Below are 24,155 nucleotides of genomic sequence, written 5' to 3' on the forward strand. Positions count from 1 at the left end.
GATGAATTCCCTAATTCTTTTTTCTTGTATTTGTATTTACTCTTCAGAGACCCATCTTTTACTATAAAATGTTGATTAAAAACATAACAACAAGACCTGCTTACTTTACATTCTAACACATCTATGAAAGAAGAGTGAACAAAGAGGTAAGTAGAACCTGGAATGGTATTGTTCCTACATTCTTCCCCATAGGTACAATATCTTCTTTTCTGAGTGATGTCCTGTCTGTCCCTCAAAGCCCAGTCCATGCTTCATCTATTTTGTGCAGCCTATAACCTGTCTCCCTTTTTCTAATTTAATTTGCAATTACTACATTTGCTAAGAAAGAGTACTTTATTGCATATTAGTACCTAGAAGATTCCAAGTATGTGTTGAATTATATGTCTCTAGTAACCAATTTAATACTGAGCTACAGAAACTAAGCTATATCAGTGTAATTTGTATTCTATCAGTATGCAATGCAGGACTATTGGCATATACTTGGCATAATGTTAACTGGCTCACAAGTAATACCAAAGGTACACACACGACTCATTTTCTCAAAGAGACAAACATCACTTTTTCTTTATGTTGTACCATAGAATCGTTAGCATACAGGTACAACAGGTATATACTTAAAAAATACCTACAGATGTGATGATCTGCAGATAAACATCACATTTTTAAAAGTCCATCGAATATTTCTGATTAAATAAAACATTTTCAATAAACCCAAGATTTCTTTGGACTAAAGGGTTAATAGTGTGTGTAGGTTTTAATGCTTTCAGAAGAGAGGACACAGAGATTGTTAGGAGTTAGCATGCAACATTTGAACATTTTACTGACAGGAATCCTGACAAGAAAATGAGTTCTCAAAAGTAGTAATAGCTGTATGCTAGCTTTATGACTTTGTACAAAGTGATTATTTTTTACGCCCCAAGGAAGAAGTATTGTCATCTTACAAGTTGAATTAACTTCTAAATTTGCTGCTGGATCAAGTCCAAATTGTGGACTGAATACACAAGATAACAAAACATTAAGCAAGAGGGTGCCACTGTGCCACTTAAGAACTGAGATTTAAGTATCTGAATATGTGTGTTTTACAAATAAACTAAAACAGAATCATAAAAACTACTTCACTGGTGAGTTTAGAGTAGAGCTCAATGGTAATTTGTATGTGATAACTCTCCATTTAAATTATGAATATTATTATCATTGATTGCCACCGATATAATTTTAAAATGTTTACAGGATCCTATAATATATGGAGTGATACAGATTCTTTATCATATTGTATATTTTATTATTTATGTTGGTCTCAATGTTTTTCCTTAGTATGTTACAAAAGCTGACAAGGATGAGTCTAAACTGTTTTTTAAAATTAACACAACAAATACTTCATGAGAAAAAATTAATATATAATTCCTACTATAAGTAGGACAGAGAACTACTGAAAACATGTGAGAGAATGTGTAGCTCCCTCCCCTGACATACACTAAAAGGAGTGACACCCATCCATGAAAGTTAGGAAAAGGCCCTGTGATGACCTCTGCTCATTTTCCACTCCTGAGTTACTCCAATGATATCATCATCATTGCCTAATTTTAAAGAGCCGGTAAAACAGCTTGAGCTCTCAAATTTTATAAATTTAGATTTGCATCCTTTTTCTGCTGCTTAATAATGGTATGATTTGAGCAAAGTAATCTCTTTGATTCTAATTGTTTTACCCTTGCACTGATAAAATAGAAAAATAAAATACTGTCTGTTTGCAGAATTACTGAAAGAATAAATGAGACAAGTTAAAATAACTATCACCGCAATACCTGGTACAGAGCAACAATTCCATAAAGACACATCAAGTCACATAAAAGGAAATAACACATTATGAATTAATTGTGATTAAAAAGAATCCATGCTTACTTTATCACCCAAAAACAGAAAGATAATATGGATTTATAAAAATGAAAACATAAAACAATACTGGAAAGAGGTCATGTAGTAAACAGAGACCCAACTTAAATCATTTACATACAGACTGCCATTTTTAATTCTTGATCTACCCATTGCCTTACTAAATATTTTGACAGCTTTGAGAAAGCAAATGCAAGGAAGAAGAGGGCAGAGTCTCATGTTACTCACCTTTTACAAGTCTGTATTCTTAAGTTTAATGATTTAACTAGGAACACTGGCCACGGACTTACTAACATTTAATTTTGTTCATAGTTTTAAGAGGTCTTGACACTGAAAATGTTAAGTTATAACCATACTCAGAACCTTATAGATAAAGTCACATAATTAACAAAGAACTAGATCCTACTTCAGGTAATATAAGTGTAAAAATCTGTATGTTAGATACAATAAGTGATATGAATCATCAATGATACATATTTATACTAAATTTTTTCAAAAATACTTTGACATAAAATTAGATAGTAATACTTGTGATTTCATAATTTTAGATATATTTTTTCAAAATGCTACATTTTACCATGAGAGTAGTCATGTGATACATGTGTATTTTTAAATGCAGTGCATTCTTTTAATATGAGTTGTTTAATTATAAACAGTAAAAATGCCAATTTATATAATACTTAAACTAGGCTTGAAAACTAAAACTGCCATTTAGAAAACTATAAACAAGACAACCAAAAATAAAATACATGTTCATTTGTTTACATTCTATTTTAAGAATGCTTTATTTTATTGTATATAAGTTTATATTTTCTTTTTCCAAGTGGCTATTATCATATAAGCCAAGTATCAGAAAAAGTCACACTGATACAAAATAAAACTCTGTATTTAAAATGAAGCTTCAATTATTATTTGTAAATATTGTAGTAGGGAAACTTAATGAGGTATTTGTTACATTTCTAAAATAAGAATCATTACTTAGATAAGTTACTAAAAAGGTTACATTAATTATCAGAGCATTAAACTTAAGAAGTATTACCCTATACTTTAATTCAGAAAACTAAAGACAAAAATCAAGGATTTTCAAATCTTTTTATCTATATTATTTAAGTAACAATACACCCAGTTAAAAAAAAAAGTAAATAAATTGAAATACAGGAATAGCAAGCACCAGAAGCTATCCATTCTGAATGGCCTAGTATATCAGCTATTATTTTTTGGTGGCTAGTTTCTGCCTCTGAAAAGCTAAATCACATCTAATAGGATCATGATTTAGAGAAGACCTCAATTTTTATTCATCATAATAATGTGATGTCAGAAAATGTTTAACTTCAAATTCACGGCAGATAAAAACTCCATGTTTTAACGGCCAGATTAGTTTGTTTGAGCTGCTGAGCAGATGTTAATGTAATCTGCAGTACTATCAAACTCCAGGTCTGGTAGATAGCAAGCTAATATTTACTTTTAAGTGCTCCAAAAATAATTTGTAAAAGCTGCATAAAAAGGATTCCATAAATGTATTGTGATTTTATTTTAACAATTATTCTACACTACAATGGAAATACATGCTCAAACAAGACACCTCAGCAGTATTTTAAAGCAGTAACCACCTAGCCAATTTCTGTATGTTCTGTAGTTTTTCTAATCCACTCTCCCTGTGGTTGAGCAAAATCGAATTGCCTCTCACATTTGCAGACAGCTCTGTGAAGGTGATAATAGAGCTGCTCCCTGCTGTCATGAGGCAGGAAATAGGAAAATGGCATATGGGGCTAGAAAGAAAGAAATAAAAAAAAGAAAGAACGAACAAACAAAAAAGAAAAAAAAAGAACTAAACAAGAACAAAAGACTTCAACAAAGAACAACTATAACCCAATATGCTTTGCAAGTTAATCTCTTTTCAGAATTATTTAGCATATTTAATCATTCTCGTGTCCTCACTCCAAAAATGTGAATGATTGACACCAAGTCTTTGGGGCAAGTTTTCATTGTCTAAAATTCTGAAATAAACAATTCCAGAATATGTCCTGCACAGTGTCTGCAAAACATAACTCTTTAACTGGATTTTTAAAATGTGCCAACCCCAAATTATCTGTTTTAAAATAAAGGTAGAGTAATGCTTATTAAAATATTAGTGAAATGTGTATAGCAGGCTTTTATTATGGTCTAACATTCCTAAATCTATGAAATAAAAAATTTAAAGGTAAACATTTATGATTAGACAATAGCTGATTAAAGTGGAAACAAATCTCTAAGTAATACCAATAACACATTTATTGACTTACAGAGTTTTTAAAAAAGTAAACGGGTTTTTGTGTAATGATGAATTCTGCTTGAAAGAAAATAGATTTTTATTTAATGCTGCAAACAGAATGTGGCAGTAGATGCTAATCAAGACAGGATCTACTCTACCTTTCCTTTGACACTCTGAATGGGATCCACAACCACTGCCACAGCTCTCTCCGACAAGGCTTCAAAGCTCTGCTGAGTGTTGATATCCACACCAGAAAGCCAACAACCAAAGCCAGGGTGACTGTGATACCAACCAACAACCATCTCAGGCCTGAAACAAAGAGGGCATTCAGCTATTCACAACAGAATAAGTAATACACTTATGATATAAAAAGAAGCAACACACTAACAGGGTATAAATTAAGAAGAGATGATAAACACACAGGTGTGAAAAAGCACCATTAGAAACACTGAAATCATACACCATATTATCCACGAAACATGGAAATGAATAAGTGTGACAAAGGAGTGCTATCATTAAGAGACGCACATTAGCAGTGGTAGATAAGGCTTTCAGTTTTTCACCTTGTTACCACACTTTCTCAGAGCCAGTTTTTACCCTTTCAGCATTCAAGTAAATATCTACTCTTTAACTCCTTAGCTCTGGGAGTTGGATTTTCCAGGCAGAGTATATTTTTAACAATGGACACCAGGATCCACTGTTGTGAAAGGATTAAATATCAATTAAACCAGCAGTAGAACTAGGAACTCAGTCAAAAACCAATTTGCACTGTTCTGCTCAGCTGCTGAGCCTTTTGCTAACATTAATTTTGAAGTTTTTTCCACAGTAGAAGAATTTGAGCAAGAGAATGACAACTATTGAGAGGTTTAATCTGGGGAGAAAAACTTAAAGAATATGTGATCCTATTTGCCCTTTCTTTAAAACTCATAAGCCTACAAATGTAATTAAACATTCAGAATCTTAGTTGCAACTCTTAAATACATAGAACATACATTCTCTTTCAAGTATAAGTGACTGGAGAGTAACTCCATATACTAAATAGAGGGAAGCTACAGTACAGGCTTACTATGTATGGTTCAGAATTTTAACATGAAACAGTTTTCTGACTGGCACGTGGCTTTGATTCAAGATGGAAGAGAGACTAGATAGGTGGTACACAGCACTGACAGTGATACTTTTACATTCACTACATGGCTTTTTTTTTCTAGGAATGGTATTCAAAAACATTCAAAATTTTTGAGATGCATCTCTGAAAATATTTCCCATTGTTCCTTTATATGATCATTTAAAATACCTACCTTCCTGTCTGCTTCAGCATATCTAACATTTTGGCTTGGAATACTGGATCAACTGCTTCCACACTGACACCCTGGTTTAAAAAGAGAAATAATTAGCTTTTATAACTCTGAAAAAACTTTATATACAATGTAAATTAACAAAAAGCTACCCCCAAAAGCTAGGTATATTATTTTGAGCTATCAAAATAACTACGGTTTTGACACTGATATTTGATACTCATTCTGGTCATTCAATTATAAACCATAACATCAACAAGAACGCTTCTAAAATTGCCAACTACCAAATTGTTGTTGGCTTATGAGTTAAGACAATTTTTGGAATCTTTTAGGAGTTTATGGCCATGATAAAATAAACTTTTAAAAAATAAGGACTTTATAGCCATGGCCGTGTGTGTGTGTGGTGTGTATATCAGAAATACCAAATAACTGAATTAACTATTTTTGGTTGGACCTAACTAGAAAATGTACTTCCTAATGCCATCCTCTGATAGCTGATAAGCATCTCCCCCAAAGCTCCACTATTCAGCTATTATAATAATTAACATTTTTTACCTTTTTCTCAGTAATATAAACACTTAGGAAAGAAATTTATTGGTTTCCTAGAGTAGTTTTATAAGTGAGTGGGTGGGTTGGAAGGGGAGGAAGTTTAGTGCTTCAGTTACAAACACTTGGTAGATTTGGTGGTTGGATGAAAATATATACTGTTAGTTATTACCTCAAATATAAAAGCATACATAAAATAATTCTCCGCTAGAGAAAATCTATAACCAATTCTTTTCAATGCTGCACTACTTTGCTAGTTCAACCAAAAGATTTTAGAACATGGAGCATCAAAGGCATTCTTATCATCTCTTTAGTGATAGATCACTGACATGATAACTCCCAAAAGGCTTTCTTCTGGTATCAGATATTTAAGTCGAATTTACTTAAACCAGTTAACATAAATACTTCCTTTCCAGCAAAATGAACAGTATTTTGAATTCTAATTGAGAGTGCATACTCAAGAACAGGGGTATGCAATCTGTAGCCAACAGGCTAAGAAAGGTTTATTTATTTATTTATACTTTTAAAAGATTGTTAAAAAAAAAAAAGAATATGAGACAGACATATGTCTTTATAGAAAAAGTTTGCTGACTCTTTGGCCAGAAGAAAAAGTTTAAAATTCTACATAAAGCCCAGGATGGTGTGGCTCACAGGACTGAGTGTCAGTCTGCGAACTGGGGGGGGGGGGGGTCACCAGTTTGTCACCAGTTCGATTCTCAGTCAGGGCACATGGTTGGGTTGCGGGCCAGGTCCCCAGTAGGGGGCATGTAGGAATCAGCCACACACTGATGTCTCTCTTCCCCTCCTTCCTCCCTTCCCCTAACAATAAATAAATAAAATCTTTAAAAACTAGAAATAAAATAAAATTCTACAATTTTATATTGTTAAATAAGCTTTCACAGAGAAATAGTATTAAAGCTTAAGATCCCTCTATAATAAAGAGTAAGCATATAAGAATCACATGTAACAGAAATTAACAGTTAACTTTGTATTTTATATATTCTTACATAAAAAGATACAAACAATAAGATTCAAATCTAAATCTTTAGTTAATAAAAAAAGCCCTGGCTGGTGTAGCTCAGTGGATTGAGCGTGGGCTGCTAATCAAAGCATCACAGGTTCAATTCCCAGTCAGGGCACATGCCTGGGTTGCAGGCCATGGCCCCCAGCAACCGCACATTGATGTATGTTTCTCTCTCTCCCCCCTCCCCTCTCTAAAAATAAATAAATAAAATCTTAAATCTTTAGTTAATACATAGTACATTTCTTTATGTCCAATGTACAAAATAAATATAATGTATATTCAGGACAAAATTAGCAGATCCAAATCAACAAACTGGACGATTTACAGAAAAAACTGCATATTTTTCTATATTTTGCATTATTTACAAGTAAACCACATTCTATGGCAACTACTTCATTTAAAATGCTTATTATATATATACATACATATACTGCATCACTTAAAAACAAAATTTATTTTTCTCTACCATCTACTTTTCAAAACATACTTAAAAAGCCACAAACAGAACAGTTTTATAAAAACAATTTCTTTAACCCAGCTATTTTGTAAGATCCAATAAGATAAAGAATGCATATTAGAGGAAAAACCCATCATAAAGATGTACATATTATATTTCTTCTAGGCAAGCAAACAGATGAGAAGTATTATGTGTGTTGTTTTTTTGGAAGGTAGGTAGAATGGTTACTATTTTTTTGGCCATTTTAATTGAAATAGACATCTATCTATACAAGTCCAATGCATTAAAGAAAATAAACAAAATAAAAAAGAAATCACTGTTCCAGAAAGAACAATAATTCTAAACAGGTAGAGTAGATGACTTTCAAAATCTGTATGAGTATGTTTCCTCTATAAATAAATTGCCATACCTGGGCAAAAGCACTGGTGCCATAGTGTTTTTTGTTTGTTTTTTTTTTCAACTTAACATTTTGAATAGAAGCTTAATTAAGAGTCATGTATCACCATATATGGGACATTTATAAAGGGGGCCATATTTCAAAACAATGGAGACAAAACATGGGAATTATATAATGTATGTAAATTAAAACTGAATTAAGAGTCTAAAATCTTTTGGACTTGAAGTGTTCAAACTAATCAAATTAATATCCTTCTATTTTAGAGTAACTAAACCAAGTATGCTATGCTAATTTAAGCTGATAGTATGAGTAAAGGGATTTAATGTTAGCATTGTTCAGTTTGTGGATCTACAATGAATGATGGACTTAAAGCATAAGTGATTTAATTCAATACAATATAGAATTTCTATCATTAATCTTATGATGAATTTTTCCTGTGAGAAATAGAAGATATAATATAATGAAAGTTATTTTGCAAAGAAAAAGAAAGGAGAAAAGAAACACATTTACTTGCAGCAGGCAACCATAAAAGTACTCACTGTTCCTGACTGTGGCATAGCAAACACATCAATCACTCTGACGGTGTAATCGTCAACAAATTCTCCAAGCATCAGGCCCATAACTTCCATTGGAACTCCAGCACGACCATGCTTTAACATCTGTTAAGAAGAAGATAGATGGACACAAGGCTTTGAGATCTTTGTCTTTCTTCTTTTTTTTAAGTAAGAACCTAATTTTGTTTGAGTGGAAATAAAATACTCTATTATTGATGCAGCTAAAACAGTAGCTTATATCTGAGAGGATTCAAGTGACAAATATTCCAAAGTAAAAGATACAGTAAAAGCAACAAAGCTCTCTTAAAGCAAATTACTCCATTCAATACTCACTTTTAACAGTGCCAGGGAAGAAATATAAACTTGTTCTGCTGTGTCCACTGCAGGAGCATCTGTAGGTGGCCCCTATAAACAAGCACATTAATTATTATAAACACTGAGAGTTTATGAGTTTAAAATTAAAGTTACGTATTACATAAACTTTATTGCTTTACAAGTTTTGGGGAAATAAGTCAAGTATCCCTTTATTCAGGTACAACACAAATAAAACTAACTTGGAATATCAAATCTGTAGAAAACAGATCGAACTTGGTACTACAGCAAGTGCTCAATGGACATAAACTTAAATCTTTCAGCAATGTTAATAAGCAATACCTCCAGTCTGAAATGACTATAATGCACCAATTAGCCATGTTTCTTACTGCAATGTGAATGTAAGTTGCTGTAAGACTAGCATGATTAACTGAAGGATCAAAAGGAACAGCAAATTCTCTGAGCTTGATTTTCAGCTAAAGACAGCATGTAGATCAGGGCTATGGGATCTCTTTGCAGACAGTAGGTATAGTGTGGGGGAGGGGGACAGAAGATTTAGTCCCCATGTGAAAGAGCTGTGAACAACATGCTCTACTTCACCTGAAGAAACTGTTCTCCCCTTATACAACAACAAATTTAATACAATAAACCACAGGTGTGAACAAACTGGTTGAGACTGGTGTAGCTAACACAAAAATACTTTCAAATCCTGACCACTACCTTTAAAACAAACATTACTCTTAATCTTATTACAGGCTAAGAAAGATATTATGTTTCTCCCTAAGGATTCTATCTTCATCAAAAGCCAAAAACTCTTTTACTATAACAGTCTGTGGCACAAAGTAATATACATATATCCTCAACCCTCAAGATAACTACAATCATAAATGTAATTCTGCCCCAACCAGAGAAAACTTTTTTTCTCTCTCTTAATACTGGGTGGTCTAGGAAATTAAAATGAGATGTGATTCATAATTGCTAGGTCCAGTTATAAATTATACAACAAACATGTTAGCTCCCCAAATTATGTCAATATTCTATCTTGCTCATATAGGTTTACTCACTAAAATTAAACAAGTGCTTTACTCATTACATTTCACGTTTATAGGTCTATGTGTACTTTGTGATTCTTCTTGTTCATTTATTTGCTAAATCTGTGATTTTTTTTTGTTTTATTTAAACTCATTAATATTTACCGAGTTTAATAAGTATTAATAAGCATAAAAGATTCTATAATAAGTTTTCTCTAAAAACAAAAACCATATGAAAATTACCTTATATACAAAGTGGTAAGAAAAATCAAATCCTTTAAATTTTATTTTTAATAATAAATGTCAGGTAATAATTTAAAAACTGACCAAATTCTTCATTTATTGTCACCTAATACAGCTTTATCGCTTGAGTTTGAAATAGATATGAATCCCAGAAAAAAAGCTCTAAGGTAAGCTAAAGTGCTATCATGCCATTGTATAAAACAAGATAATGTTACTGATATAATTTTATTCATCTAAGAAAGTTAAGGAAATTTAAGGTAAGGACATGTAAGGTAGTGAATTGCGATGACAGGTTTTGGGGAAGTAATACCAACTATATTCACAAATGTTACTTCCTGGATCCAGAGCAACTTAAAAAATGCATATGGAGGAAGGATTTAAACTGTTATCTATACTACAGTTATTAATACAGGCTGTATCATCTTGACAGAAAACATTTTTAAGAGAAAAAAGGAACAAATAAAACATCATACCATCACCAAACTGTATTACTGACAAAGTCCAGAAACTATTTCTGCCATCAGTCAAAGAAGAAACACTGTTTTGTTCAACATTGTATGTAAACGGTATCTAGCAGAGTGCCTGGCACACAATAAGAGAACTGAGTACGTACTGGTTGAAAAAACCAATGAGCAAATTGGGGCACAATTTAAATGGGACAGAAATAAAAAATACCCACTGGTTACCCTGTGAGAGAGAACAAGCCATGTGCAAGTAGATAGGAAGACCCATAGCTGCTCTCTCATTATTTTCTTCTGACGCAGAAACATACTACCAGGAAACCATGCAGTTGTTTCTTTATTGTATGGGTGCTGTTTTTAGAGATGGCAGCAGGTGATATTTTCTGCTGTCCCTTTCACTCCATCACTACTTTATTTCTTGATCTAGTTGAATCACATTTCCCAGAAAGAACTTGGCAAGAAGTAGCCATGAGAGTGGGGCTGGGGACTTCTGGTGAAGATGGAAGTGTAGGTACATACACTTTGCCTCCTTGCACAACCATAAGGACAACAACAAATTTTAAAACAAAAAATAACAAGAACTGCCAGAAAATCGAACTGTATGGAAGTCTGACAACCAAGGAGTTAAAGAAGAAACATTCATCCAGACCAGCAGGAGGGGCAGAAACGGACAGCTGGGGCAGAGAGGACGCATGGCAAGGTGGTGGCTGGAGGACTGAGGCGGGCATGGTGGTAGCTGGCAGACCAGGCAGTCCCACATTTGCGTGCAGATAAACCAGGAGGAACTGTCTTGCTTGGAAATGAGACCAAGTAACCCAGGGTTCTAATACAGGGAAATAAAGACTACAAAAACCTGTAGGGGTTGAGGCTGCAGGAGAAAGTCCCAGCCACATAAGCAAGCTCATTGGAGAGACCCATGGGGTCCTAGAATGTATACAAGCCAACCCACCCAGGAATCAGCAGAAGGGCATAATTTGCTTGTGGGTACCAGAATGACTGCAAGCCTACTGAGAGCTGAGTAAGCAGTATTGTTCCCTCCAGACCCCTCCCCCAGTAACAGCACCACAATACAGTGACATGGGTTGCCCTGCCCTGGTGAATGCCTAAGGTTCCACCACCCCTTACTACTTAACAGGCATGCTGAGACAAAAAAAAAAAAAAAAAAAAAAAAAAAAAAGGCCCAAATGAAAGAATAGATCAAAGCTACAGAAAAAAAAATACAACTAAGCAATGAAGAGAGAGCCAATCTATTGGATGCAGAATTCAAAATACTGGTAATCAGGATGCTCCCAGAAAGGGTTGAGTATGGCCCAAAGTAGAGCAGAAAGTGAAGGCTAAGAAAAGTGAAATAAAGGAAAATGAACAAGGAACCAACAGTGACAGGAAGGAAACCAGGACTCAAATCAACAATTTGGAGCAGAAGGAAGAAATAAACATTCAGCAAGAACAGAATGAAGAAACAAGAACTCAAAAACAAAACAAAACAAAAAAAAAAACGAGAGGATTAGGAACCTCCAGGACAACTTTAAATGTTTCAAAATCCAAATCATATGGGTGCCCGAAGGAGAAGAGGAAGAGCAAGAAATCAAACACTTATTAGAAAATATAATGAAGAGAACTTCCATAATACAGCAAAGGAAACAGACTTACAGGAAGTACAGGAAGCTCAGGGAGTCCCAAAGAACTTGGACCCAAGGAAGCATACACTAAGGCACATCATAATTACATTAACCAAGATTAAAGATAAGGAGAGAATCTTAAAAGCGGCAAGAGAAAAGGAAACAGTTACCTACAAAGGTGTTCCCATAAGACTATCAGTTGATTGCTCCAAAGAAACCTTGCAGGCAAAAGGGGGCTGGAAGAAGTATTTGAAGTCATAAAAGGCAAGGACCTACATCCAGGATTACTATGTCTAGCAAAGCTATCATTTAGAATGGAAGAGCAGATAAAGTGCTTCCTGGATAAGGTCAAGTTAAAGGAGTTCATCATCACCAAGCTCTTATTATATGAAATGTTAAGGAACTTATCTAGAAAAAGAAGATAAAAAATACAAATAAAATGACAACAAACACAACTATCAACAACTGAACCTAAAAAACAAAACCAAACTAAGCAAACAATTAGACCAGGAATGGATTCACAAAAAATGGAGATCACATGGAGGGTTATCAGCAGGGAGGGGTAGGGGGGAGAATGGGGGAAAGGCACAGGGAATAAGAAGCATAAATTGTAGGTACAAAATAGAGTAGGGAGGTTAAGAATAGTATGAGAGCCCTGGCTGGCGTAGCTCAGTGGATTGAGTGCGGGCTGGGAACCAAAGTGTCCCAGGTTCGATTCCCAGCCCAGGTACATTCCTGGGTTGCAGGCCATAACCCCCAGCAACCGAACATTGATATTTCTCTCTCTCTCTCTATCTCCCTCTCTAAAAAAAAAAAAAAAAATAGTATGGGAAATGGGGAAGCCCAAGAACCTATATGTATGACCCATGGACATGAACTAAGCTGGGGAAATGATGGTGGGACAGGGGTACAGGGCAGAGGGGAATAAAGTGGAGAAAAAAATGGGACAACTGTAATAGTAAAATCAATAAAATATATTTTTAAAAAGAGAAGTAGCAGTTAACTACATCACGGAAGTAAAGGAAGAAAGGGAGGGGGAGTGGAGGAGAGGTAGAGAGTAAGAGAGAGAAGGAAGAAGAGAGGGAGGGAGAGGAAAGGAAAGAGGGAAGAAGGGAGGAAGGGAGTGAGAAAGGAAGGGAGGGAGGGAGGGAGGGAGGGAGGAAAAAAGGTAACCCTATGTAAAACAATTTCTGTGGGACAGATGGTAGGGACCTCTGTTAGAAGTGAGTATCTAAATCTGAGGCTATCGTCTTTCTACGTGCTCACCTGTTCTAAATAGCATACAACCAAGCAATGAAGGAGAAGGAAACCCTATTAAGGACCTTGGAAACAGAACTAAGAAAGATATGTAAGAACCTATACAACTATAGATCAAAGATGACTCAAATTGAGAAAAATGTGGGGTCATGGACAATTTATATTCATTGTCTTTGGGCCAACATTCCTGGGGAATAACATTCCAATGACTCAGAAAGGAATGTCACTTAAAAATAGGAATCATAAACAAAATTATAGAAAACTATTTGGCATCAGTAGAATATACAAAGGTTTCTTATTGTTGAAATAAAAAGAGGCCAGACCAAGATGAAAAGATAAAAAGAATAATTAAAGATACACTGGAGGAAACAAGGATAAAAATAATAGTGATATAGAATATAAACTTTAATTCTTTTTAATCCTCACCAGAGGACATTTTTCTCATTGCTTTTATAGAGAGGAAGGAGGGGGGAGAGAAACATTGATTGGTTGTCTTCTTATATACCTCCCCACAGGGGTTCATACAAACCTGTGACCTTCAGGTCTACGGGACAAAGCTCCAACCACCTGAGCCACACCAGCCAGGGCTAGAATGCAAACTTTAGAAGATATCCAGAATATAGAGTAAAAGTCAGAAATGAAAACTATTAGAATATAATGATACTATATGACTGAAAAATGCAGTTGTTCTTAAGGATTAAACAAGAAATGGAAAGAATCAATAAGTAAAGACAAAGCTGAAGAAAACATTCTTGAATGAAAAGTCCACTTTTGGATCACTAAATGTCAGGCAATAATCAATGAAGAAAGTGCTATAGCTTGAAAAATCTTATGTAAATCTTAATTACATGGATAGACCACAGTTTCTAAACCCATACAAGGTAGAAAAGTAAATAACCTAAAGACAAAAATTCAACTTTTTTCTGGATTTCTTTGCAACATTAAATGTTCAGAGTTTTAAGAAAGAAATCCTTAATAAAAAATCTTATGCTCAATTAAAAACAAAGTCTGAAGGCTCATAAATACATTATTATAATATATAAGAGCTCAGAATATATGATGCAATATATCCTCCCTCAGAGAACTTCCTGAATAAATGATCCAGCTGAACTTCATAAACCAAAATTAGAACCTTAAAAATGAAAAAAAAAATCATATAAAAAATCTGTTAAAACCACTAAAAACAATTAAAATTAGAGATAGATCTAAATAATAAATAGTCAGGGTCCAACACCATGGATATTATCCAAGTAACTATATATAAAGCAATGAAGAGAAATGAAGTACAGAAAATTCTTCATTTTACATATAGGAAAGGAAAAATGAGTCAGTTTCAGTGTTGATTTTATTTCAGAAATATGGATTAAAAATTTTTAATAACTGAAAAATAACCATGATAAACATTAAAAATGAATATATAACTTAGCAAATTGCTGGAGAGGAAAAAGCAAACACAACACTGACATTAAAAAAAACAGCAGGGAATCAAAAAGGAGCAAAGAAAAATAGCAAACAACATAAGGTAAGATCAATTATACTGGTAATGAAAAAATATAAATAAATTGAAGTCTCTTATTAAAAGTCTCTCACAATGGGTTTAAGATAGCTATTCATGTATATATTGCTTACAAATAATAAAACAAAAAGATTGGTGAGATGTGTCAATGATATACCTATATTTCTTTTTGTAAAAGAAGCCACAATGACCACTATTTTTTTACTCACTCTGCCTTCCTCAGTGATGGATTACATTAATAGATTTCCCAGTATTAAATGACCTTTGTACTTCTGGGATAAGTTGCTAAAGTGTTTGTTTATTTTCTGTTTTCTTGTTTCACTTTTTTTAGTTCGGGTTTTTATTTCCCCATTCATAAGTGAGATTGGTCTGGCATTTTCTTTTTTTCTGTTAAATTTCTCAGGTTTTGTTATTAGGCTATTGTACATTTATAAAATGAAAAGTTTTATAATTTCCTATTTTCTGTGTCCTAATAATATTTATATACATTATTCATGCCTTTAAAAAATTTGGAAGACTTCATTTGTAAAACATGTCTTTGCAGATGACTTTGGAGCTAATTGTTATAACTTTTTCAGTGGTATTAATAAATTCAGGTTACCTATGTCTTGAGACTAGATATACTATTATTACCTTGTTTCAGGGATTCATTTCATTTAGATTTCAAAGTTATCACCACAGAATTGAACATATTCTATTTTAATTTCTCACTTTTAATACCAAAAATATACAAAACTAAATGTTTCCCCACTTCATATTATAATACTTCCCAAAAGGTTAATGACTTGATTTAAAAAAAAAATCAAATCATAACAAAAACTATGCTAAAATATTGAAGGGGACACTTCTCAAATTCATTCTATGAGCCCACATTATCCTGATACCAAAGTCAAATGAAGACAGAACAAGAAATCTATAGACCAATATCTTCCATGAACACTGGTGCAAAAATCATCAACAAAATACTAGCAAACAGAACTCAGCAGCATAGTAAAAGGATTATACACATGACAGAGTGGAACTTACAACTGCAATGCAAGGATGGCTCAACACACAAAACTGACCAATGTAATATACCGTATCAACAGAATGAAGGAAAAAACACACCTGATCATCTCAACTGATACACAAAAAGTATTTGACAAAATTCAGCACCCTTTCATGATAAAAATGCCTAACAAACAGAAGGACACTACTTCAACAGAACAAAAGCCATAATGAAAAACACAGTACTCCATAGTGAAAGACTGAAAGAGTTTCCTCTAAGATCAGAAACAGAAAGAATCCCTTCTTTTACCACTTGTTAAACATAGTACTGAAAGTTCTATGTAGTGGAATTAAGCAAGAAAAAGAAATAAAAGACATCCAAATTGGGAAAAAGTATAATGGTTTGCAGATGACTTTATATACAGAAAACTCTAAATATTCCATAAGAACAAAAAAAAAACATTAGAATAAATGATTTCAACAAAGTAGCTGGTTACAAAATCAACACACAAAAATAGTTTGCCTTTCTATATACAAACAACCTGGAAAGAAGTCACAAAAACAATTCCATTTACTACAGTATCAAATAGAATAAAACACTTAGACATTAACTTTAACCAAGGAGGTAAAAGACTTGTACAATGAAAACTACAAAACAGTTCTGCAAAAACATAAAATTAAGAAAACACAGCTCATGTTCATAAATTCAAAGACTAGATATTGTTGAACTGTCAATATTATCCAGTACTCTATAGTTTCAAAGCAATCCCTACAAAATCCCAATATCTTTTGCAGAAATAGAAAAACTTATCTTGAAATTTATATGTACTCTCAAGTGACCATGAATAGCCAAAATAATTCCGAAAAAGAACCAAACTAGCAGACGGAAACTCCCTGATTTCAAAACTTACTACAAAGCTACAATAATCAAAACAGTCTGATACTGGCATAAAGACAGGCATATAGAAAAATGAAATAGAATACAGAATCCAGAAAGAAATCTTCCCATATATAACTAAATGATTTTTAACAAGGGTGCCAATACCATTCAATGGAGAAAGTGTGGTCTTTTCAACAAATGGTGCTGGGAAAACTGGATAACCACATATAAAGAATGACACTAGAACCGTATCTAATACCATACAAAAATTAATTCAAAATGGATCAAGGACATAAATGTAAGACCTAAAACAGTAACAGAAAAAAATATAAGACAAAAGCTCTATAATATTCATTTGGCAATGAATTCTTAGACATGACATCAAAGGCACAGGTAACATAAGGAACAATACATTGGACTTCATAAAAATTAAAAAATTTTGTTCATCAAAAGACACTATTGCCCTGGCTGGGTGGTTGGATCAGTTGGTTGGCTCATCATCCCACATGCCCGAAAGGGGGTGGGTTCAATCCCTGGTTGGGGCACATACCTGGCTTATGGGTTTGATCCCTGGTCAGGGCACTTGCGAGAGGCAACCGAGCAATGTTTCTCACATCGATGTCTCTCTCTCTCTGCCTCCCTGCCATTCCTCCTTCCCTCTCTCTAAATCAATACACATATCCTGAGCTGTGGATTAAAAAAATAAATAAAATTCTTTCTCCTTAAAAAAAAAAAAAAAAAAAAGGAAGGAAGACACTATCAACAGAGTAAAATGGCAACTCACAGAATGGGAGAAAATACCTACAAACTATATATCTGACAAGGTATTAATATCCAGTATATTAAATATCCAGGATAATTAAAAACTCTTAAAACTAAAAGAACAAAACAAAAAGAAACAATAATTTGATTCAAAAATGATCAAAGAACGTGAATAGACATTTCTCTAAAGATGATACACTCCTGGCCAAGAAAGACACGAAAATATGTTAAACATCACTAATCATTAGAGAAATGCTAATCAAAACTACAATAAGATTACACCCATTGGGATGGCTTCTAATAACAACAACAAAAAACAGAGAAAAGAAAGATGTGAAAAAAACTGGGACCCTTGTGGGAATTACTGGTGGGAATATAAAATAGTACTGCCACTGTAGAAAATAGTATGAGGCGGTTCCTCAAAGAATTAAAAAGAAAACACTGTAAGATCCAGTAATTCCACTTCTGGATATATAGCCAAAATAATAGAAAGCAGGGTCTGAAAGAGATATTTGTACACCGGTGCTCACGGCAACATTACTGACAATAGGTAAAACACAGAAGCAATCCAACTGTCCATTGATGGATGAATGGATAAGCAAAATGTGGTATAAACTCACATGGGAATATTATTCAGGCTTAAAATGAAAGTAAATTCTGCAGTATACTAACAACATAACTTAAAATGTCTTAATACTAAAAAGAAAAAAATGCTAAAAAATGGTTGCCCTGTTTATGACAAAAAAAATCAACACACAAGTTAACAAAATACTAAAACCTTAATGAAAGCATGGACAGAGATCATAAAGCACTTCATTACATAACAAACACATGATGAAATAAATATGAAAAATGTCAACTTCACTACTTAACCTTCTTTAACTAAGAAATGCCAATGAACACATTAAGACATCACCGTTGTTCTGTTTTTCTTTCAAACAAGCTTTAAAATGCCCAATTTTAGAAAGGATATAATAAAGGAGATACTCTCAGAATTGTTGGTAGGAATTCGAATTGGTGTAATCAACCAGAAAAGCAACTAAGCAATGGATATCAAGAGTCTTACAAGTGCACAAACTTTTTGACCCATTTTTGCACTCCTAGGAATTATGTAAGTAAATAAGGAGAAATATTTGCATGATAGTTCTTTTAAAAACAATTCAAATAAACCTAGGAACAGAATAACAACCAATAACTACAAAATACTGTTGAAAGCTCCTTGTTCTGAGATCTCTGCTGTTTGTGGATATCTTAATCAGCAATATCATTTTAAGTTAAAAATATGTCAGCCTGCTACTCTACTGAGTATTTTTAACTTAGAATCTTGAAAGAATACTTTCCTCAATTAAAAAGAAAACTAAGACAATAGAGCATGGCTGCTAAGTACATTCATGTGGAGGCAGATTTTTCCCTTCTTGGGGGAAATGATAGCAACAGAGGTAAATTAGGAATTAATCCATAAGACAACCACATAGAATTCCATGTTTACCAAAGTAGAGTATTTTGTAACACTTAAGGCTGCAGCCTTTTTTGGGGCCAGTTCTTGACTGTATGTAAGGGATTCCACTTCAGAAATTTCTTCATTCTCAAAATTTGAGCTCGCAGTATGGGTAAGTGACCTAAAATCATGATATACAGTAAAGGTTCAAGGATTTGACATAACTTGAAAAAGGTTCAAGATACAAAAGAGCAATCTTCAAATATATGAAGAGTTATCAAAGTTCAGACTAATAGTTCTCAAAGTGAAGTCCTTGAACCAGACACAGCATCAGCATCATCTGGGAATTTGTTAGATATATACTGGGGGGGCGGGGGGGAGGTGAAGTGGGACAGGGGTTGGGGTGGAGGGATAGAGAGGAAAACAAGAACTCACAGACATGGACAAAGTCGGTGATTGTGGAAGGGGGCAGATGGGGGGAAGTAGAAGAGGGTGTAAAGGGTATAAATGGTGATGAAACAAAAGAAATTGAATTAAAAAAAGAAATGAGGACTTCTGGTCAAGATGGCTCGCCTTCTCATAGAACTGCATCAAAATTACAACTAAACTATAGCAACCATCATTCAAAATTGTCAGAAACTGAGCTGAATGGAAGTCTGACGACTACAGAATTAAAGAAGAAAACACAAGGACAGTGATAAGAAGTAGGAGACGCAGAACAGGCTGGTCCCACACCCACATGTGGCAGATAAAAATTTGGAAGGATATCTCAGGAGTAAGTGATCTTAGCTCCACACCAGGCCCCCCAGCCGAGGGTTCCAAGGGCAGGAAGGTAAGTGTACATTAACTTTTGGCTGTAAAACCCAGCCAGGATTGAGGCTGTGGAAGACAGAAACTGCTGAAATGACAGGCTTCCTCTTAAAGAGCCCCTGCACAGACTTAATCAAACTAACTCCCTCTGAGTTCCAGTGCTGGGACAGCAGATTGCAAGGCATCAGAGATAAATAGGAAGAAAATGAATTGTCTGGCATCAGGGAGAGAACTAGGGGGTCAGCTTTCTTCCAAACAGAAGTGCTGGCAGAGGCCATGGTTCCTTTTCTGAGTTCTCTCCCCACAGAGTCAACAGGTAGGCGCCATATCTGAAACTCCACCAAGCTGGCTCACACTGTGTGACTCACTCTGGTGATTCCCTGAAGTCCAGCACCATTCAACTTTCAGGTCCACCCAAGCTGTTTCCAGTGGCTTTTCCATAAGAATGGCTTGTCTTGGACCATGGTTTAGTTTTTCCTAAATTTTCTCAAACAAACACCATCTGGCTTCAGGGAGCCCAGCCCGCCCCGCCCTACACCTATTGCTAAGTTGACCCAGGCATGGCACTAGCAGGAGCCAGCCTTGGTTCACAGCTTGGACTCACCTGGGCATCGCCAAGCCCAGCATAAGTAGCAGCCATCTTCAGATCACTTTGTAGCTAATGCTGTGTGACCCAGACAGAACACAGGCAATGGCTGACTTCAGATATATTAATAGCAATCAAGGTTCAACTATAAAAGGAGGGTATGCACACTGAGTACCCGGCTTGGGTAACAGGGGAGGCTATACCACTTGACCTTTCAGAATACCTACTACATTAAGCCACTCTATAAAGCCTGGGTTACATAGTAGCTCTACCTAATACATAAAAACAAATACAGGAAGGCTGCAAAAAGGAAGAGACAAAGAAACATGGCCCAAATGCAAGACCAGACAAAAACTCCAGAAAAAGAACTAAACAAAATGGAGAAATGTAATATATCAGATGCAGAGTTCAAAACACTGGTTATAAGGATGCTCAAGGAACTTAGTACCTCAACAGCATAAAAAAAGATACAGTCAGAAATGAAGGATACACTAATTGAAATAAAGAACAATTTACAAGAAATCAACAGTAAAATAGATGAATCTGGGAATCAAATCGGCAATTTGGAGTATGAGGAAGCAAAAAATAAACAATCAGATCAGCAAGAAGAAAACAGGATCCAAAAAAATGAGGATAGGGTGAAAAGCTTCTGTGACAACTTCAAGCAGACAAACATCTGCATCACGGGGGTGCTGGAAGGAGAAGAGAAAGAGCAAGAAAGTGGAAACCTATTTTAAAAAACAATGAAAGAAAACTTCCCTAACTTGGTGAAGGAAATAAACATGCATGTCCAGGAAGCACAGTCGCAAACAAGATGGATCCAAAGAGACCCACTCCAAGACACATTATAATTAAAATGCCAAATGTTAAATAGAGAATCTTGAAAGCAGCAAGAGAAAAGCAGTTAGTTACCTATAAGGGAGCTCCCGTAAGACTGTCAGCTCATTTCTCAAAAGAGACTTTGCAGGCTAGAATGGATTGGCAAGAAATATTCAAAGTGATGAAAAGCAAGGGCCTACAAACCAAGACTACTCTACCCAGCAGAGCTGTCATTTAGAACCAAAGGGCAGATAAAGAGCTTCTCAGGCAAGAAAAAGCTAAAGGAGTTCATCACCAAACCAGTATTATCTGAAATGTTAATGGGACTTCTTTAAGAAGAAGAAAAAAAATGTGAACAATAAAATGGATACACAGATCTATCAACAATTGAATTTCAAAACCAAAGTAAACAAGCAGAACAGAAACAGAATCATAGATACAGAGATTGTTTTGATGGCAGCCGAACTGGAAGCAGGGGTTGGTTAGGTGAATGGGTGAAAAAGGTGAAGGAATGAAGAAGTAAAAGTCCTAATTACAGAATAGTCATGGGCCTGAAAAGTAAAGCATAGGGAATATAGTCGTCAAAGACTATATGTGCAGGACCCATGGGCATGGACAATGGTGTGGGAATTGCCTGAAGGAGTGAGACAAAGGGAGAAAATTTGAGACAACTGTAATAGTATAAAGAAAAAAATATATTTTTTAAAAAGCAAAAAATATAGTATTTACAGTAATTCTTACAACGACTGAAAACAAAAAGAAAAAGAAATGCACCATCTTACTGAATCAGAAATTTTGGCAGCAAAGGTCACAAGTCTGGATTTTGAAAAAGCACTGTAGGGGATTCTAATGCTGGCTAAACTGGAGACTACTAATTTAGACTACATAGCCAGTAGGACTATGGCTAATGGAATAAATTTGAGTTCAATATAAGAATAACCTTATATTGGCCAAGCTGTCTAAAGAAGAGTTGAAGTTAATGAGCTTCTTGTAATTGGAGTTATCGAAACATAAATGTTCAAATTTATGAAATGTTATAGAAACAGCTCAAACAATAAATATCAAATTGAGGCAGGTGATGTTTTTTAGGTTCCTTCCTAACTTACCAATCATCATATTATCTCCCAAAGGACACATCTCAAATCCATTGTCCTCAAACATGAAATTTACCATCTTTCTCTACAAACTAATTTACCCAACTTACAATTCTAATTACCTTGAGTCTCAAACTAGAAACCTACACAATTTTTTTTGAGTTTCCTTTAGTCCTTACGTTGAACATATCACCAAGTTTTATCAGTGTGACAGAGGTTTCACACTGATTTACCAGAGATTTCAAAAACTATTCTTTATATAAGAGAGTCTCAAGAAAATACCATCCAAAGAGTTCACTCCTAGTCAAGTAAGTTCAGAATATACTGCATATGTACTTTACCTCCCAAATGGAGGGCCCAACACAAATAACACCCTTTTTAATCTCAAAATCTTTTTTTTACAAAATCATAAGCATGTGATTCTGTAACATAAAAATATCATATTCAAGGATACCACGTGACATTTTAGGTGAAATGTTCAAATTAAAACTATAAATTATTATACCCATATTATCACCCTCCCAATCACACTCAAGCAGGTACTTCTGCTGGACCTGTATATGTTGTATATTAGAATATTAAAGGCTTTAAGAAAAATTCTGGAGTGGAAAAAAATGTTTATCTCTGTTTAACCTGAAGTTCTGCAAATCATTCCATGGGCCACATGGTATTCTCAGAGAAAATCTGGACTTACTTTTTCAGATCCTGAAAAATTTATAATTTTTCAAATGTGAAGGCAGAGATCAATCCCAGGCTCCAAAGAATACTTAAGTATTTACAATGTGCCTGGCACTTTAGCTGTATGGCTAAATGAAGGTTTCAAGAAGTTTATGATGTAGGTAGAAAGGCAAACAAAAACATACATTGGCATAAATCATCAGGACTAAAATGCAATTTCTGCCTTCTAGCAATGTGCTCTTTCCACTATAGCATACCATCCCATTTTCAGATGCCTAAATCTACTTTTATTCTAAAAGCTTAATTCCTTCCCTTTCTTTACAATTTTAGAATCCTCTGCCACCTGGAACCATTTCCTATTAAAGAAAATGGAAGTAAGACTTGGGACATTGTTCCTACCCAAAAGCAGCCAATATGCTGAGAACAGAGAACACTTAAAGAGCCTCCTTATATTTTCAAAACCTAGATGGGTATATTGGGCTATACAGAGTAAAACACACTACTGTATTTATTTATAAGATACTACAGACCCTACTATGAAAATAAAAATATGACTTTTTTGATTTTAATCAATGTTCAAGTAATTTTCTATCTTTTGCTCCCATTCCAGCCTGCCCACCCATCCCTCCCCCAAAATATGAAATATGACTTTTTATTAAAATATATTATGGCAAATTTAAGTCACACAAATCATGTGGGACAGTTTTTATAAATCCCATGTAATGCCAAATTCTGTATGTCCCAAGCATAGAATGAAAAAGAAATCTGAATAAATATAGAGAATATGAATTACTTGAGTCATTTTTCATTTACTGAGAAATTATGCTTAAGAACTTACACTTAAATGCTGGGTAAATTAAGGTGAAAACTGTACAATAAATCAAATGAAATCAAATGAAAACCTAGGCCCAAATATTTTTGAATTTTAAAAACTGGCTTAGTCTATTACTATTACAAAAAATAAATAATAGAGAAAATGTTTTCTTTCTGGTGCTTAATCAACAGTATAGCTCTAAAATTATCCGTTTATATAGTGTGTGAACTATTCAAGTTAACTCTGATGACCTTATAACAATTATTTTACCACCATAATAAACAAGTATGCAAAATCATTTCTTGGAGATTGAACATGATATAACAAACTTCAAGATCCTTTAATAACAACTGTAAGAATAACTGAAGGCACTGATATAACTAAAATGGCATTAAGCAAAAGAAAAAATAAAACAACTAAAGAAAACTGGTCTG

General features: G+C 34.3%; 1 protein-coding gene across 2 annotated transcripts in view; it reads right to left on the reverse strand.

The window, feature by feature from the left end:
- Positions 1 to 24,155, reverse strand: part of PSMD14 (proteasome 26S subunit, non-ATPase 14) — a 95,908-nt gene that overhangs the window by 33,544 nt on the left and 38,209 nt on the right. For both annotated transcript variants that reach the window (XM_036023395.1, XM_028509295.2), the window contains 4 exons: positions 8,748 to 8,819; positions 8,400 to 8,519; positions 5,440 to 5,510; positions 4,300 to 4,450 (listed from right to left, as the gene is read on the reverse strand). In XM_036023395.1, coding sequence (XP_035879288.1) covers positions 4,300 to 4,450; positions 5,440 to 5,510; positions 8,400 to 8,519; positions 8,748 to 8,819 — 414 coding nt within the window. The remainder of the gene's footprint in view (positions 1 to 4,299; positions 4,451 to 5,439; positions 5,511 to 8,399; positions 8,520 to 8,747; positions 8,820 to 24,155) is intronic.

Source organism: Phyllostomus discolor, chromosome 4 (genome assembly GCF_004126475.2).
Source record: "Phyllostomus discolor isolate MPI-MPIP mPhyDis1 chromosome 4, mPhyDis1.pri.v3, whole genome shotgun sequence".
Classification (NCBI taxonomy): Eukaryota; Metazoa; Chordata; class Mammalia; order Chiroptera; family Phyllostomidae; genus Phyllostomus; species Phyllostomus discolor.